Source organism: Octodon degus, unplaced genomic scaffold (genome assembly GCF_000260255.1).
Source record: "Octodon degus isolate 3935 unplaced genomic scaffold, OctDeg1.0 scaffold00002, whole genome shotgun sequence".
In the NCBI taxonomy this organism is placed as follows: Eukaryota; Metazoa; Chordata; class Mammalia; order Rodentia; family Octodontidae; genus Octodon; species Octodon degus.
Window position 1 is genome coordinate 29,060,213 of NW_004524578.1, and position 15,414 is coordinate 29,075,626.

General features: G+C 53.1%; 1 protein-coding gene across 6 annotated transcripts in view; it reads left to right on the forward strand.

The window, feature by feature from the left end:
- Positions 1–15,036, forward strand: part of Plcb2 (phospholipase C beta 2) — a 20,017-nt gene extending 4,981 nt beyond the window's left edge. For 2 of the 6 annotated variants that reach the window (XM_023711738.1, XM_023711755.1), the window contains 30 exons: positions 557–625; positions 1,280–1,420; positions 1,546–1,625; positions 1,712–1,765; positions 1,864–1,939; positions 4,570–4,670; positions 4,819–4,985; positions 5,075–5,221; positions 5,387–5,544; positions 5,815–5,897; positions 6,144–6,228; positions 6,324–6,486; positions 6,589–6,701; positions 6,812–6,908; positions 7,799–7,883; positions 8,142–8,266; positions 8,719–8,873; positions 9,386–9,550; positions 10,081–10,180; positions 10,801–10,905; positions 11,052–11,146; positions 11,280–11,355; positions 11,594–11,647; positions 11,748–11,976; positions 12,055–12,220; positions 12,299–12,375; positions 12,458–12,553; positions 13,155–13,212; positions 13,362–13,448; positions 13,733–15,036. In XM_023711738.1, coding sequence (XP_023567506.1) covers positions 557–625; positions 1,280–1,420; positions 1,546–1,625; positions 1,712–1,765; positions 1,864–1,939; positions 4,570–4,670; positions 4,819–4,985; positions 5,075–5,221; positions 5,387–5,544; positions 5,815–5,897; positions 6,144–6,228; positions 6,324–6,486; positions 6,589–6,701; positions 6,812–6,908; positions 7,799–7,883; positions 8,142–8,266; positions 8,719–8,873; positions 9,386–9,550; positions 10,081–10,180; positions 10,801–10,905; positions 11,052–11,146; positions 11,280–11,355; positions 11,594–11,647; positions 11,748–11,976; positions 12,055–12,220; positions 12,299–12,375; positions 12,458–12,553; positions 13,155–13,212; positions 13,362–13,448; positions 13,733–13,924 — 3,399 coding nt within the window. In that variant the 3' untranslated portion in view covers positions 13,925–15,036. Of the gene's footprint in view, positions 1–556; positions 626–1,279; positions 1,421–1,545; positions 1,626–1,711; positions 1,766–1,863; positions 1,940–4,569; positions 4,671–4,818; positions 4,986–5,074; positions 5,222–5,386; positions 5,545–5,814; positions 5,898–6,143; positions 6,229–6,323; positions 6,487–6,588; positions 6,702–6,811; positions 6,909–7,798; positions 7,884–8,141; positions 8,267–8,718; positions 8,874–9,385; positions 9,551–10,080; positions 10,181–10,800; positions 10,906–11,051; positions 11,147–11,279; positions 11,356–11,593; positions 11,648–11,747; positions 11,977–12,054; positions 12,221–12,298; positions 12,376–12,457; positions 12,554–13,154; positions 13,213–13,361; positions 13,449–13,732 lie in introns of those variants that run through there. The other 4 variants (XM_023711748.1, XM_023711744.1, XM_023711750.1 and 1 more) reach the window with 4 other exon arrangements.
- Positions 15,037–15,414: the final 378 nt, after the last annotated feature.

The window sequence follows — 15,414 nt, forward strand, 5'->3', positions numbered from 1 at the left end:
AGACAGAAAGAGACAGAGTCAGAGAGACAGAAAGAGACAGAGTCAGAGAGACAGAAAGAGACAGAGACAGACAGAAAAAGACAGAGTCAGAGAGACAGAAAGAGACAGAGACAGAGAGACAAAAACAAAGAGAGAGAGAAAGAAGAAAGAGAGGGAGGGAGGGAAGGAAGGAGAGAGAGAGAGAGAGAGAGAGAGAGAGAGAGAGAGAGAATAAAGAACTATGCCTAAAGGACAGTACTCTGACAAGGGCTCTGGGCTCTTGTTGCTACTTGAAGACTCAGAGATAAAAGACCTCAGAAGCTGGGAAGAAGAAGGAAAGGAAGCTGGAGAGACCTTAGAATGGTGGTGTGGAGACTTTAGGCTCCAGCTCCTGCAGAATAGACCGGGAAGGGAGGCACACCTCCCTCCCTTGGGAGACTCTGATTGACAGAAGAGAAATGCAGGGGCCAGGTGGCTTCAGGGAGTTTTAGCACCCAGAAAGACCAGTTGGTCATGATTTGAAGGGCTGTGGAAGCTCCCTGCTCCCTATGACCTAGCCTTTCTGCATCCCTGACAGGAGACAGACTTTCTGGATATTTCTAGTATCCGGGACACCCGTTTTGGGAAGTTTGCCAAGGTTCCCAAGGTATGTGGGCTCAGAACAGCCTAAACTCAGAGCAGCTACCAGATTCCTGGGCAAAGAGTTCTTGTTGCAGGGTGGAGGGTAAGAAGCCTGACCTCTAGAACAAGGGGCATGGTTCCTGGGCTGGGAAGCAGGGATCTCATCCTGAGCCAAAGAAGGGTTGTCCTGGGCTTGCTCAGGCTCCTCTGGCCTCTGAGCTTTGGAATTGGGCACGATGAGCTGAGGTGGAGAGGATATGGGAGGAGGGGCCACGTCCTGCCTTAGAGCATCCTGCACCATCTGGATGTACCGATTATCCCCCTGCCCCAACTGGTTTGACTATATTTGCCTAATGCTATAGGAAAATTGGAGGAAAGGATTAGTTAAAAACAGGGTTCCCTGAGCCTGGAAGCTAAGAATCCATCTTCAAATGAAAGAGGCAAATAAAATGTACATCAGGCCCCATGGTCTTAGTTCCCTTCTTTTTGTGGACCTCTCCTTCTTCTCCCAGCTGCGAGAGCCAGGGATAGGGGCTGCTAAGGCCTGGCTCCCAGGACAGGCATGAGATTTTACCCCATGGGGTTATAGCTTGAGAGACTGAGGGGGAGGGATAGGGAGAACCTCTTTGGGTGAGATGAGAGGACACCTTTGACTCTCACCATGTCACATGTGCTGCAGAGCCAGAAGCTCCGTGAGGTCTTCAACATGGACTTTCCAGACAACCACTTCCTGCTGAAAGCACTCACCGTGGTGTCCGGCCCTGACATGGTGGATCTCACCTTCCACAACTTCGTCTCCTACAAGGAGAATGTGGTCAAGGTGTGTGAGGAGCACCTGGCTTGGGTCTTGGTTCTGGGGATGGTCTGTACTTCTGTGAGACAGGCCTGGGCCACAGGCCGGTCCAGTGCTCAGAGGCCTGACCGCTGAGTTTTGTGGTCACGTAGGACTGGGCTGAGGATGTACTGGCCCTGGCCAAGCACCCGCTGACAGCCAATGCCCCTCGCAGCACCTTCCTGGACAAGATGTAAGTGCCTGCCTGCCTGGCCTAAGCCAGAGATCTAGGAATGTCAGCCCCTGGTCCTGATTCAGGGCTGCTTTCTGCCCCTGCAGCCTGGAAAAGCTCAAGAAGCAACTAAATCCTGAGGGCAAGATTCCTGTGAAGAAGTGAGTCTCTCCAACTCCCTCTCTGTTTCCCAAGCTCTCCAGTCCATCCCTTCACACCCATGGCTCCTCTCTGCCTGGTGCTTTTCTCTCTCCTTCAGTTTTTTCCAGATGTTTCCTGCTGACCGGAAGCGGGTAGAAGCTGCTCTCACAGCCTGCCATCTTCCAAAAGGCAAGGTGAGTGCTTCCCTACCGCACCCCATCTCTGGGGTTCTCACTTCTATGAGGGGATACCTCAGTCAGGCATGATAGTGGGCGGGGAAGGCCACAATGACATCAGTCCCATCGACAGCCTGGGCAGCTACTGGTTCCTTAACCTGGTGTAGAGGCAGACCAGGGCAAGTGTTTGGAGCAGGTGGCAACATGGGGGAGGGCAGTGGTTGGCACACTGTGTTCAGGGCCTGCCACAGAAATAGCTTGCAGTCCCACTTGAGCCTTGGTAATGAAGGTGAGAGTCAGATGAGGTCTGCAAGGAGCTGGTGGCTGCAGAAGGGGATGAGTTCCACAGGGTGTGGGGGAGAAGAACAGACCCACAGCAGCAGCTGCCAGGACACAGATTTCAGCTCAACACAGAAAAGCAGTTTCCTGTTTCTTTTTAATTAAGCAATTAATTTTTAATTACAAGTTGTCAGCAGGGTCACTCCATGAGGTGCCTTATGTGAATTACCAAAAAGGATCTCTCTGGGGTGGGTAGGGCCCTGAGCCAGGGTCTAAGCCTGGCCAGAGGAGCAGATCACAAGCCTGTGTACCCTGGGCCAGTGCCCATAAGTAGGTCACAGCCTGCACCCCAGAGAGTATGTTCCCCCGGCAAGAATTTAGAGCACTGTAAATGAATAAAACTAAGACCCTACTGGACACCTATTATTCTGAATTCCAGGAGGAATTTTCCCCCTAGAGTCACCCAAGAGTAGCAGTCACACTGGAGTCAAGCAGAGGGTGCAGGTTGTGTGGGGATGGGCTCCTGCTGCAGTCCATAGGGACCCCACCGCTTGCCTGCTATTAGCATACACAGCCTTCCTTTTCTCCTGGTTCCTGAGCTACATCCTCCCTGTTTATCCGCTTTCTTTGTGACCCAAGGAGGCTGCCTAACTATCTTCACTTGGTGCTGAGGCTCCAGAGGCAAAGATGAGCTTAGGGAGATGCAGCACAACTCTTACTCACACCTAATGCAAGCAAGGGACAGTGCTGGCCAGTGTTGGCCTTCCAGTATGACCCCGAAAGGGGCACCGTGAAAAAGCACACCGTTTCTGGATACCACCAATCTACTTCCTGTTTCTATTTCTATAACTTGCCTGCTCTGGGCATTTCACATAATTCATAACTACATAATTAATGTGGTTTTTCACATGAGGCTTTATTCACTTTTTGTGCTATTTTTCAGATTCATCTGTGTTATAGTATGTATCAGTACCTCATTCTTTTTTTATTACTGACTCAGAATCCATAGTATGAATCTAACATTTTGTGTACCTATTATCCGTTCACAGATACTTGCATTTCCTCTTTTTTGCTATCATAAACAGCACTGCTGCTAATGTACACTGTAACACTGTGTATATTATTTTGTGTGGATATGTTTTCACTTCTCTTGGATATACACATACCAGTGAAATTGTTGGGTCATATAACTCTTTGTTTAACATTTTAAAGATCTGCCATATGAATAGCTAAAAAGACTGCACCATTGTACAACCCCACCAGCATTGTATGGGGGTTCCAGTTTTTCCACAGCCCACCAGAGCTGCTACTATCTTTTAAACCATCCTAGTGGGAGTGGAATAGTATCTCAATGTGGGTTATTTGGTTTGTTTGTTTTGTTCCTTGGCCATTGCTATGCTTCTGAGATTATGGCTGGCTGCTCTGCTTCCCCAGCTGACTGAGACCCTGTGGGCTTCCGAGTCTCCTGAGTAGATCGGACTCTAGCTGTGAGCCACCACTGCTGCTCTCATTGTGGTTTTGGTTTGCATTTCCCTAATGACTAATGCTATTGAGCATCTCTTCATGTGCCTATTGCTCATTTGTATGTCATCTTTGAGGAAATAGCTATTCAAATCCATGCTCCATCTTCCCATTGGGTTGTGACTTTATTGTTGTGTTTCCCCTTATCAGATACCTGATTTGTAAATACTTTATCCCATTCTATGGGTTGTTTTTCACTTTCTTGGTGGTGTCCTTGGCAGTGTACAAATTTTAAATTTTGATAATGTCAAATTCTTTCCTTCCTTCCTTCCTTCCTTCCTTCCTTCCTTCCTTCCTTCCTTCCTTCCTTCCTTCCTTCTTTCCCTGTGCTTTTCATGTTTCCACTTATTATTGTGGCTATGATTTCAGTGCTGGTGATCAAGCCCTGGTAGCACTCTACTGCTGAGCCATACTCTCAGCCCCTAATTATTACTGCTGGATAGTCATTTATTGTAATTCAGGATTCTGCTATTAGGTACATATATATTTATAGTCAAACTGCCTTTTTTTTTGTGGGGGGTGTGTGAGGGGAATGTGTCCTTTTCTAAAAAAGAAACAAACTAGCCCCCTGCCCTGGCAAGCCGCACCACTAACTTCAGACATCTCTTCTTCCTCATCCTTCTTAGTTCCCACCCTTTTCCTGCTGAGGGAATTGCCATCTAAACAAGCCAGCTTGGAGCATTCTCAGTCAGCAGCCAGTGCTTTGAGCACTGAATATCCAGGGTGTCCTCTATCTGACTGCCTTGAACATTGTCTGATCGAGTCTCGCTGCACAGAGTTGGGCCAAGGTTGTGGATCTTAGCTCTGAGCAGGTGGGGGCAGAGCTGACAAGGTGACTATTCCCCCAGAATGATGCTATCAATCCTGAGGATCTCCCAGAATCCGTCTTCAAGAGCTTCCTCATGAGCCTCTGTCCTCGGCCAGAAATAGATGAGATCTTCACTTCCTAGTGAGCTTCCTGGGCCAAGCTGGGCACGGGGAAGGGGTGTCAGCTAGCAACCCTCTCCTCCTACCTGCCCTTCTGGGACTGGAAAAAAGGATTGTCTAATCCTCCAGGTCAAGAGATGTGGCCTTATGCTTCTCTTTCTGGTCTGCAGCCATGCTAAGGCCAAACCCTACATGACCAAGGAGCACCTGGCCAAATTCATCAACCAGAAGCAGCGAGACTCACGACTTAACTCCTTGCTGTTCCCACCAGCACGGCCTGACCAGGTGCAGGGCCTCATCGACAAGTATGAGCCCAGTGTCATCAACGTGCAGAGGGGTGAGGACTAGGAGAATTCCTCAGTACCCCATTTCTATTCTGCCCTAGCAGATGGGCTGCAGCTTTGACATCCATCCCTTGTCCTGCAGGTCAGCTGTCACCTGAGGGCATGGTCTGGTTTCTCTGCGGGCCAGAGAACAGTGTGCTAGCCCAGGACAAACTGCTGCTCCATCAGGACATGACACAGCCTCTCAGTCACTACTTTATCAACTCCTCCCACAACACCTACTTGACAGGTGGGCCTTGCAGCCTCATTGCTGACTTCTCTGGCCAGGGAATGCGTCTCTGGATCTGTGGCTATGGCTCAATGCTGCTACACCTGCTGACAGGACAGACTGTGCTGGGGGAGGGGCTGGCCTGCCTTCAAGTGATACCCCCATTTCTTCTGTGTCCTGGCCCAGCTGGCCAGTTCTCAGGCCTGTCCTCGGCTGAGATGTACCGCCAGGTGCTGCTGTCGGGCTGCCGCTGTGTGGAGCTGGACTGCTGGAAGGGGAAGCCCCCTGACGAGGAGCCCATTATCACCCATGGCTTCACCATGACCACAGACATCTTGTTCAAAGTGAGCCTTGTTGGATGGGACGGGAGAGGGTGGCAATGGCAGTAGGGAAAGCCCTGCACCTAAAGGTTTTTTTAGTTGAAGGGAGTGAACCTCCTGGGGAGGGATGTCTGGAATGCCTCAGACCAATTGGGGAACTAGAAGGGAGTAGACATTGTCAACCAGGGTCATCCCTGTGTATGCATTGAACACACTGAACCTGGGGTATTGGAAGAGGCACCCAGGGGAGGGGTGAGCAACTCTGATCATTCTACTGAGCCCTTTCTCCTCCAGGAAGCAATTGAAGCAATTGCAGAAAGTGCCTTTAAGACTTCCCCTTATCCTGTCATCCTGTCATTCGAAAACCATGTGGACTCGTGCGTATCCAGCTCCATTCAGCCAATTCTGTATGAGGTCCCCAGTCTCCTACCTGCAGCTGTCCCACCTCTCAAGCCGTGCTAGCTGGCCATCTAATTCTGCCTGGTCTCAACACAGGCTCCTTGGACCTGTGTCACTGCCTCCCTCACCTCCTGGGTCCCTGATCTGATCATCAGCATGCAAAAGAATAAGCAAGGAGGTTGAGGCTGAGCTGCTGAACCCCACTCTCACTTTGACCACCACAGGCCCCGCCAGCAGGCTAAGATGGCTGAGTACTGCCGGACGATGTTTGGGGACACGCTGCTCACAGAGCCCCTGGAAAGGTTCCCAGTGAGTAAGCTCTGCCATGGGGCACCTGGGCTCAGGGGCTCAGGGCACACTTTGCATGTCAGGAGATGGTGCCCACCCTCTTCCCTTCTCTGCAGCTGGAACCAGGCATCCCTCTGCCCAGCCCTGAGGATCTTCAGGGTAAGATCCTCATCAAGAACAAAAAGAACCAATTTTCTGGTCCAGTGTCACCCAACAAAGAGCATGGTGGAGACCCTGAAGGCAGTTGCCTGTCCAGTGCCCCCACAGGAGCAGACACAGGTAAGTCACCAGCAGGAGTGGGGTAGGGGCTGGAGGCATTTGGACTAGGAGATATGTGGGTGAGGGAGCCTTTGGGAGCCTGCTGACAGCTGTGTCTAACAGTGTGGGCTGCTGAGGAAGGGGCTGAGCTGGAGGAGGAGAAGGAGGTAGAAGAAGACGATGAGGAATCAGGAAACCTAGATGAAGAAGAGATGAAGAAGATGCAGTCTGATGAGGTGTGTAGGGGTCCTGAGTCTCCCGCGCAGAAGCCTCTGGGTGAGAAGCGGGGCCCCCACCATCAGGGCTCTCCACTGTCTACTCCTCCATCCTCCCCTCTGTTTCCTAGGGCACAGCGGGCCTGGAAGTGACAGCTTACGAGGAGATGTCCAGCTTAGTCAATTATATCCAGCCTACCAAGTTCATCTCCTTTGAGCTCTCTGCCCGTAAGTTAGCATGAGGTGGGGAGTAGAGGGTGGGCTCAGAATCCTCACACCAGAGCAGCTTGATGGATGGAGTAAGGGAAGGGGTGTTTCCGCTCACTTGGACTTGGAACTCTGTCTATAAATACCCAGCCGAGGAGTCAGACAAAGCGCTGCTTAAGTGGCAGTGGCTCCCAGTTTCTCAGCACTGTGCTGAGGAACTTGGCAACAAGCAGAATGCTCTGGAGTGTGTCTGTGACAGGCAGGTCATGATGACAGGCCACCTCAGCCTAGCCCACTTGGAGGTCCTGCAGTCTCCTACAGGTTCCGTGACTGCCAAGACGGAACTGCACCTAAGGCCAGGGCACCCCCTACCCCTTCTATATCCCCCTATATTCCTTGATGTTAGGACACATGTGTTCTGTCACCTTTCTGTACATGGTGCCAATAAAACAGCTCTTTCTGGACACTCCAGTGCACAGCTGGGCCTCTGGGACATTAATTCTCTTCCATGAACCCACAGCCTGCACCCCACCTAGGCACATGCACCACATGTACACACTTAGCACACACTGCTTCCTCCATGCACGCAGCTATGGCTTGCATGCCTCGCTTGCCCCTCTCCCAGCCATGCCCCAGCACATGCTCACACGCTGCATGCACATAGCAGGTTCCTGACACCTGAGGGTCCCATACCCTCGTGCCTTCCACAGCCTCTGAGCCTACCCATTGCAGGCAGCACACATCTCATCCCTGGCGTGTCCATTGCCTCCCACACATACCCCCAGAGATTGGCCTCAGCTCCCCAGGTGCCCAGGGCAGTGCTGGGTGTGAAGCCTCTCTAGTGGAGAGAGCTGCCTCAAAGGGGAGAGCAGCCTGATAGAGACTAACCCCCCTCCTTCTCTCCTGCACAGAGAGCAACCGAAGTTATGTCATCTCCTCCTTCACGGAGCTCAAGGCTTACGACCTCCTCTCCAAGGCCTCAGCGCAATTTGTGGAGTATCCTTGAGGGTTGTTATTGTTGTTGTTGTGGTTTTTTTTTTTTCCAGTACTGGGGACTGAATTCAGGACCTTGCACTTGCCAGGCAAGTGCTTATTCTACTGAGCTATCTCCCCAGCCCTCCTTGAGGCTTTGATATCTAGAGTTTCTGGCTGGGATGGGCATTGGGGAAAGGTCTGGGGACAGGGATCCCTGGGTAGGCTTTTGGGTCCTCCTGGGGAAGATGGCCCTGGCTGGGCTCCGATACTCAATGACGGGTACAACAAGCGCCAGATGAGCCGCATTTACCCTAAGGGTACTCGCATGGACTCCTCTAACTACATGCCCCAGATGTTCTGGAATGCTGGATGCCAGATGGTAGCCCTCAACTTCCAGACGATGGGTGAGGGTACTCCCAGGTCTTGGGACCCTGCCCCTGGATCTGCCTGTTCCACCTTCACCCTTCCCCAGAGGTCCTGAGAGCAGACTGTGGTCTTGGTGTTTGTTTTGGCTCTGGGGCACTTGGGCAGGGGTGAGTGCGTTAGCTCATGCTTCCACAGTAGTTCATATACTAACACCGAGGTGGGGAAGCTGAGAGGCTGACACAGGGCTCAGCTGCCCTCCAGGGTGTGTCTGCGGGGACCCCACTGCAGCCGGCAGACCGCTCATGTCATCACTCCTTGCTGACCTTTCCTGAGAGGACCATGCTGCAGAACTAGGCTGGAACATGAGAAGCCCTTGCCTCCAGGGTCCACACAACTCCCTCCATGGCTGGGACAAGGCTGGGATGGATAGGAAGTAGAGGCTGGGGATAGACCTGGCCTAGATCTCCCTTACTGTCTCCTCCTGCCCAAGACTTGCCCATGCAGCAGAACATGGCACTGTTTGAGTTCAACGGGCAGAGCGGGTACCTCCTGAAGCATGAGTTCATGCGACGGCCAGACAAGCAGTTCAATCCCTTCTCCGTGGACCGCATCGACGTGGTGGTAGCCACCACCCTTTCTATTACGGCAAGGCCTGAGGAGGACAGGTGGTGGGGTTGGGAAGGTCTGAAGTCTTGGGGAGAAAGGACTAGGAGCCTGCCCCTCTACCCCAACCCCCTACCCTGTTAGCCCCACGACTTCAGTCCCAGCTAGCTTGCTCTCCCGTGCAATCACAAGTTGCCTTGGAAACTGCCTCCTCCTCAGCACTGGAGGCTGCTTCTTGGTCCCCATGGAAACAAAGGGGAAGGGCTGAAGCTGGGGTGGGGGAGGGGAGAGGGAGTGGGCAGAGAGGGCGGCAGAAGCCCAGGCCCAGGAAAGGCGCTGCTCTCTTCTTGGCTAGGGAGGGAGGTGAGGCAGCCCTCCCCTGGTGCTCAGAGCTTAGCTGCAGCCCTTGAGCCTTCACATGGCGACCAGAGCTGAAGGGAGCTTTTCATGATACCCAACAATGGATACTTCACCTACAGGGAGCCAGAGCCCCAGGTGCTTGGAGAAGAGCCTGGGTTGGGTCTGATGCTGGGCCCCTGGTTCCCCACCTCCAGGTGATCTCTGGGCAGTTCCTGTCAGAGCGCAGTGTGCGCACCTATGTGGAAGTAGAGCTGTTTGGACTTCCAGGAGACCCCAAGAGGCGCTATCGCACCAAGCTGTCACCCAGTACCAACTCTATCAACCCTGTCTGGAAGGAGGAGCCCTTTGTCTTTGAGAAGGTGTGGGGCTAGAGCAGGCAGGGGCTGGGGCTCGTTTATAGAGAAATAAATAAAGGGGACCCTGTCATCTTCCTCCTCCTTTCCCTATTCCTCACCCATACCCTCCTCAGTTTACAGAGCCCTGGATGCAACTGTATAAACATTTGCTCAGTGAGCAGGTTGTTTGCATGACTATATCATCTGTATGCATGCATGTCCACATGTTAGGATTAGAGGCAGAATTGTGAACTCCCAGTCCAGGGCTCAGGGTCCCATGGAATCAAGAGGGTCTGGTGCCCCACTGGACCCTGTTTAGTGGAGCTGCCAAGGGCTGTCTGCACCTTGAGCCTTTCTCCCCCATGCAAGATCAGCCATAGCTGAGCTATGAGGATGTCTTGTATGTGGTCCAGGTCTGCCCTGTGCCTGTGTTGGCTACATCTAGTAACACGTGCCAAGTTCTTTCCCTGACACTGACTTCTGGAGCCAGGGAGACCCTGGCTGGGCACCATTCTGTGCCCCCCACAGATGGTCCTGTCCTAAACTCTCCCTAGATTATGATGCCTGAGCTGGCCTCCCTCAGGGTGGCTGTGATGGAAGAAGGCAACAAATTTCTGGGACATCGCATCATCCCCATCAATGCCCTAAATTCTGGTAAGGAAAGGGATCTTTCTTCAGTGTACCCAAGGGGTCTGTGGCCAGGACCAGCACAGTCTAGGGCATGGCACAGTCTCAGGGAGAGCCCCCTAATGTGGGGCAGAAATAGAGTATCTCTCTCCAGGAACCTAATAGAGGCTGCAACTCTGCCCTCTACCAGGATGCCCATGAGTTTTTGGAACCACTGGCTCCATTTCCCAAGCAGCTGTCACCTATGTGTGACAGCCTCACCAACACATTCTCACTTAATCCTTATGATAACCAGAGGAGGCATGCACTATCCCTATTTCACAGATGAGGAATCTCAAGAGTTAAAGTAACTGCAAGGCATGGTAGTGCATGCCTGTAATCTCAACACTTGGGAGATTGAGTCAGGACAATCACTGTGAGTTCCAAGCCAATCCAGGCTACATAGAAAGTTCAAGGCTAGTCTGTACTACAGAGTGAAGCCCTGCCTCAAAAACAAAAACCCAAACTGAATTAATGCAACTACACACAGCCAGGGGGTATCATACCAGACTCAGACCTTGCCCGGTTAGACTCTAGAGCAAGATCGAGAGTGTAAGCAGTTGTAGGAAGGGGCTCTGGCCCAACGTCCACACTCTCACTTTCAACAGGATACCACCATCTGTGCCTGCACAATGAGAGCAACATGGCCCTCACCATGCCCGCGCTCTTCGTCTTCCTGGAGATGAAGGACTATGTGCCTGACTCCTGGGCAGGTAGGCTCTTGTGGCATGCTGGAAGCCCAGGCTGTCCATCCCTTCACCCCTCCTCAAGCCAGCCTCCAGCTCCCAAGGTGGGTGGGACAGGGACCCTTCCAGATCCATCACCACACCTACCGGGCGGGCAATGCCCTGTGCTCCAGATCTCACCGTGGCCCTCGCCAACCCTATCAAGTACTTCAATGCTCATGATAAGAAGTCTGTGAAGCTCAAGGAGGCCATGGGAGTTCTGCCTGAGGTCTGTGCTGCCTGGACCACTGCCAGGAACCCCAGGAGCTTTGCCCCTTGTGTGGGAGGATGGGGACCAGGGCAGAGCCCCAGCTTAAGGAGAGAGGCTGTTAGACCCACCTCTAACTGCTCTCCTTGCACAGAAGCCTTTCCCATTTGGGGGTCCAGTGGCCTGCCAGGTCAATGGGGCACCAGTGCCTGCCAGCAATGGGTCCAAAGGTAGGCACTTTGGGGCCCACCTTGGGGGAGGGGGCTACACCTTTACCACCACATCCCTAGGCCCAAAGGATGAAGACTTTCACCTGAGGAGGGAAGGACTGTGTCTGAAGCCTCAAGGCTGGGAAAGTGCAATGCCAGGGACTGATTTTGAGGTCCTTAAGGAGTGGGGGACCCAACTGAGCTGCGGGTCCTTGTATGCCTGTCAGCTTATCTTGTCCTGCAGCAGCAGCAGCAGCAGCAGCAGCAGCAGCAGTGGCCAAGACCAGGGAAGGAGCCATGAAAGAAGTTGCAGGTAAGAACAGCTTCGTGCTCTTGGGCATGTCGAGAGGGAGGGCTGTTGGCTCCTGGGGGCACGAGTCTTGCCAGGGAAGGGAGCCTGACCTCCATAGCAGCACACCTTATCCTGGCCTCTGCAGAGCCCAAGACAGCCAGCATGGAGGAGCTCCGTGAGCTGAAAGGCATCGTGAAGCTGCAGCGGCGGCAGGAGAAGGAGCTGCGGGAGCTGGAGCGGCGGGGGGCACGGCGGAGGGAGGAACTGTTACAGCGGGGCGCGGCGCAGCTAGCAGAGCTGGGGATGCCTGGCTGCAAGCTTCGCCAGGGCAAGGGCTCCAGAAAGAAGAGGTAAGGGGCGCAGTGGCGACCAGTCTTCCAAGCACAGCAGCCTTAGACTCAGGCCCTGTCCCCATGTGACCACTGCAGGACCCTGCCTGTGGAGGACACCACAGGGACCTCACCATGCAAGAGCCTTGAAAGCATGGACCCACGCATGCAGGAGCTCAAGGACAGGCTGGAGCAGGAGCTGCAGCAGCAGAGTGAGGAGCAGTACCAGAGCATCCTGAAGTGCAAGAAACAGCATGTGGCCGAGGTGCCAGTCTAGCCTGCTCCACCCTCTCCACACAATCAAGGGCTTCTCACTGAACCCCTCCTTTCTCCCCCTGTGTAGCAAATCACCAAGATGATGGAGCTGGCCAAAGAGAAACAAGCCTTAGAGCTGAAGGTCCTCAAGGAGACCTTGGAGAGGTAAGGCTGATCCTTTGCACACCTGGTCCCCAGAAAGGACTTGGTCCCTCAGAACAACTACCTCATGCCTGTCCTCCTGCAGTGACACCAAAGAGCTAAAGAAAAAACTGGAGAGCAAGAGGCAGGAGCGGGTCCAGGCCATGACCAAATCCACCACAGACAAGATGGCCCAGGAGAGGTGAGCCCTGGGAGCATGGCCCTGCGCCGCGCAGCTCCCACTCCAGAAGGAAAAAGGCCTCCCTACTGGTGGGTCCCATCTCTAAGGCCTCTGATCTGAGAGCCTCCTCCTGAGGCAAAGCCCAGAAGCCAAGTCTTGGAACAGAGAACAGCAATAGAGGGAAGATAAACACAAAGAGAGAGTGAAGCCAAGGGCCAGTGGCCAGGGGATACCCTGAAGGACAGTGTGGTTTTGTGAGGGAGCTGTCCTCTCAGAGGGTCTCAGGTCTCCCAGTAGCCACTACCATCCTCTTTGGTATTCCATGTTGGCCCCTCTGCAAGTTCCTTGACCTCTAATGGAGTTCTTATTTGTCTGTACCTGGAGATTCTACCCCACGCCCTCTAGAGGGGCTGCCTGCTTTTTCTTTTCTTTTTTTTTTTTTTTTTTGGCTGGCTTCCTTGGAGGCGGGGCTGGCATGGCATGTGGTGCCAGTGATCAAACTGCAGTCCTGCGCTTGCCTGAGCTTGCCTACACAGGTGCTTTAGATAGCTGAGCTATCTTGCCAGCTCAGCTCTCTTGCCAGCCCTGCCTGCTTTTTCTATAACTCTGCTTATACCAACAGGTTGAAGAGAGAGATTAACAACTCCCACATCCAGGAAGTGGTGCAGGCCATCAAGCAGGTACATAAAGGTTGTGTCCTTCCCAAACACATGCTTTCTTCATAGGTGGCCTTGGTCCCAAGTCTACCAGAAGGTTAACTAGGTTTGCAGCTAGATTCCAACAGTGTGGGACATGCCATCCTGATTCCCTGCCCCTCTTGTCCACCCAGATGACAGACACCCTGGAGCGGCACCAGGAGAAACTGGAAGAGAAGCAGGCAGCCTGCCTGGAACAGATCCGAGAGATGGAAAAGCAGGTGACAGGACAGCTGTCCCCGCCCCAGTGGCTCTAGTGTGCAAAGGGGCCCAGGCCCAGGGGGCTGCCAGTCCAGAGGTCATCAAGGCCTTTCAAAGGAGGCAGCTCTGCAGGTCTCTGCTTGTTCCCAGATGCCTTGGAGGGCTCCACTACCCCACCTCCCACTCCAGGCTCCTGAGAGCTCTGAATAAGTTGGATATCTTCTTGTTCCTCTGTCCAGGAGAGGGAGAGAGGGTGGGCGGCAAGCCCTTCCTGACCTAGGTGTGCTCCTTGGTGTCCCCACAGTTCCAGCAGGAGGCTCTGGCAGAGTATGAGGCCAGGATGAATGGCCTGGAGGCTGAAGTGAAGGAGGCAGTGAGGGCCTGCTTCCCCTCTGAGACCAATGACAAGGCTGAGAGGCCCACTGAGGTCTTCACAGAGTCCTGTGAGCAGGACCTACTCACAGACAAGGAAGAGACCGAGGAGAGCCGCTTCTGATATCTCCATCCCACTGGGACACCTAACAAGGATGCTCAGACCCTTCTCTAGGACCTGACTCTACCCCCAGTAGGAAAGGACTCCAACATCTGAGGCTGCTGGAAGCTGGGGCTCCTTCTCCTGAGCAGCCTAGCTAGAGTGGAGGAAGAAATAAGATACAGCAGGCACGGGCTCTTCTGGGGCCTACAGCATTCTCCAACATGACTGCCTGATGCCCACCCTTTTCCTAACCTCTGCATAAGTATATATTTGTTGAGGACAAAAGAATATGGGCTGGGAATAGGAAATGGAGTCCTGGCCCTGCTTTACCTATCATAGAATACAACTAGCAATACCTTACCCTGAGCTCAGCTGTCTCACCCAGAGGGTGGACCGACACCTGGAACCTTTGGCTTTGTGCTGATGGTTCAAGTAAGAGAAAACCCCAGGCACTCCTGTGTTGATCTGGCACCTACTAGGCTTCCAGGCCAATCAAGCCTTCCCTGAGCAGGCAGCATTGTCAGCTCCCTAGTCAGAGCCTTGCCCTACCTCCAAGTCCTGGGACAGCTGCCCCCAGGATCCCTCCACTGAGGTTCCTGCCTTCAGCTCCTGCCTGCGCAGAAATGAAGCTGACATGAAAAAGCTCCTCAGCTGACTAGCCCTGGGAGGGGTCCCTAGGATATAGGGCTGTGGCTGTGGGGAGGGGAGGAGGCTGGCCTTTTGGACTCTCCACTGGGAACCTGAAAGACCCCTTTCCCTAGGCCTGGCAGGGGTACTTCCTAGTGCATACTCCACTACTCAGACTGCCTGACAAGATCAACATTATTTTGTCTTCCAAATTTATGAAGTTTATTTATTTTTTCTGCTTTCTACTTTTCCTAAAGAAACCTGACCCAGTATTTCCTGCCTAAGTGTGGCCTCTGTTCCACAACTAGGCAAAGGGGACAGTAGAAGATAGTGCCCTGAAATGAAGCAGGCTGGGGAAAAGACATTGAGCTGAACTGGGGGTGAGACCCTTCCAGAGCCCAGTGAAATAGTACTGCCTCTGAGCTCAAACAGGAGTCATTTCCTCTTCTGCTGGCCCTGGTGCCATAGCCACTGAAAAATATTACTCCCTCTTCTCTGCCCCCACAGATGTGGTCTTCCTTGTCTCTGTCCTCAGCATGGAAGTAAAAGAGCCCAGTGCCAAGGTGTCCCCACCTCCTTACGGTGCCATTTCTTGCACCTTCACCATAGTCCCAAATCCCAAATGGGCGAAGCATTGGCTTGGGAGAGGTAGGGTGGGGTGATTCTGGGAAGAGTTGTTTTCTTATCAGGTGGTTACAGCAGGTGCTATTAGCTGTGAGCACCTGTGCCTTCAGAAAATAGGGACCTCTAGGGTCCTACCAGTCCCTGGCTCATTCACAGGACTAAGACCTGGTGTTGATTTGTCTGTCCCCACCCTCAGCACATACTGGGTACTTCCTGGGTGGGACATCTGTACTTCAGAGTAGCACCCTGCCTAGCCTGGC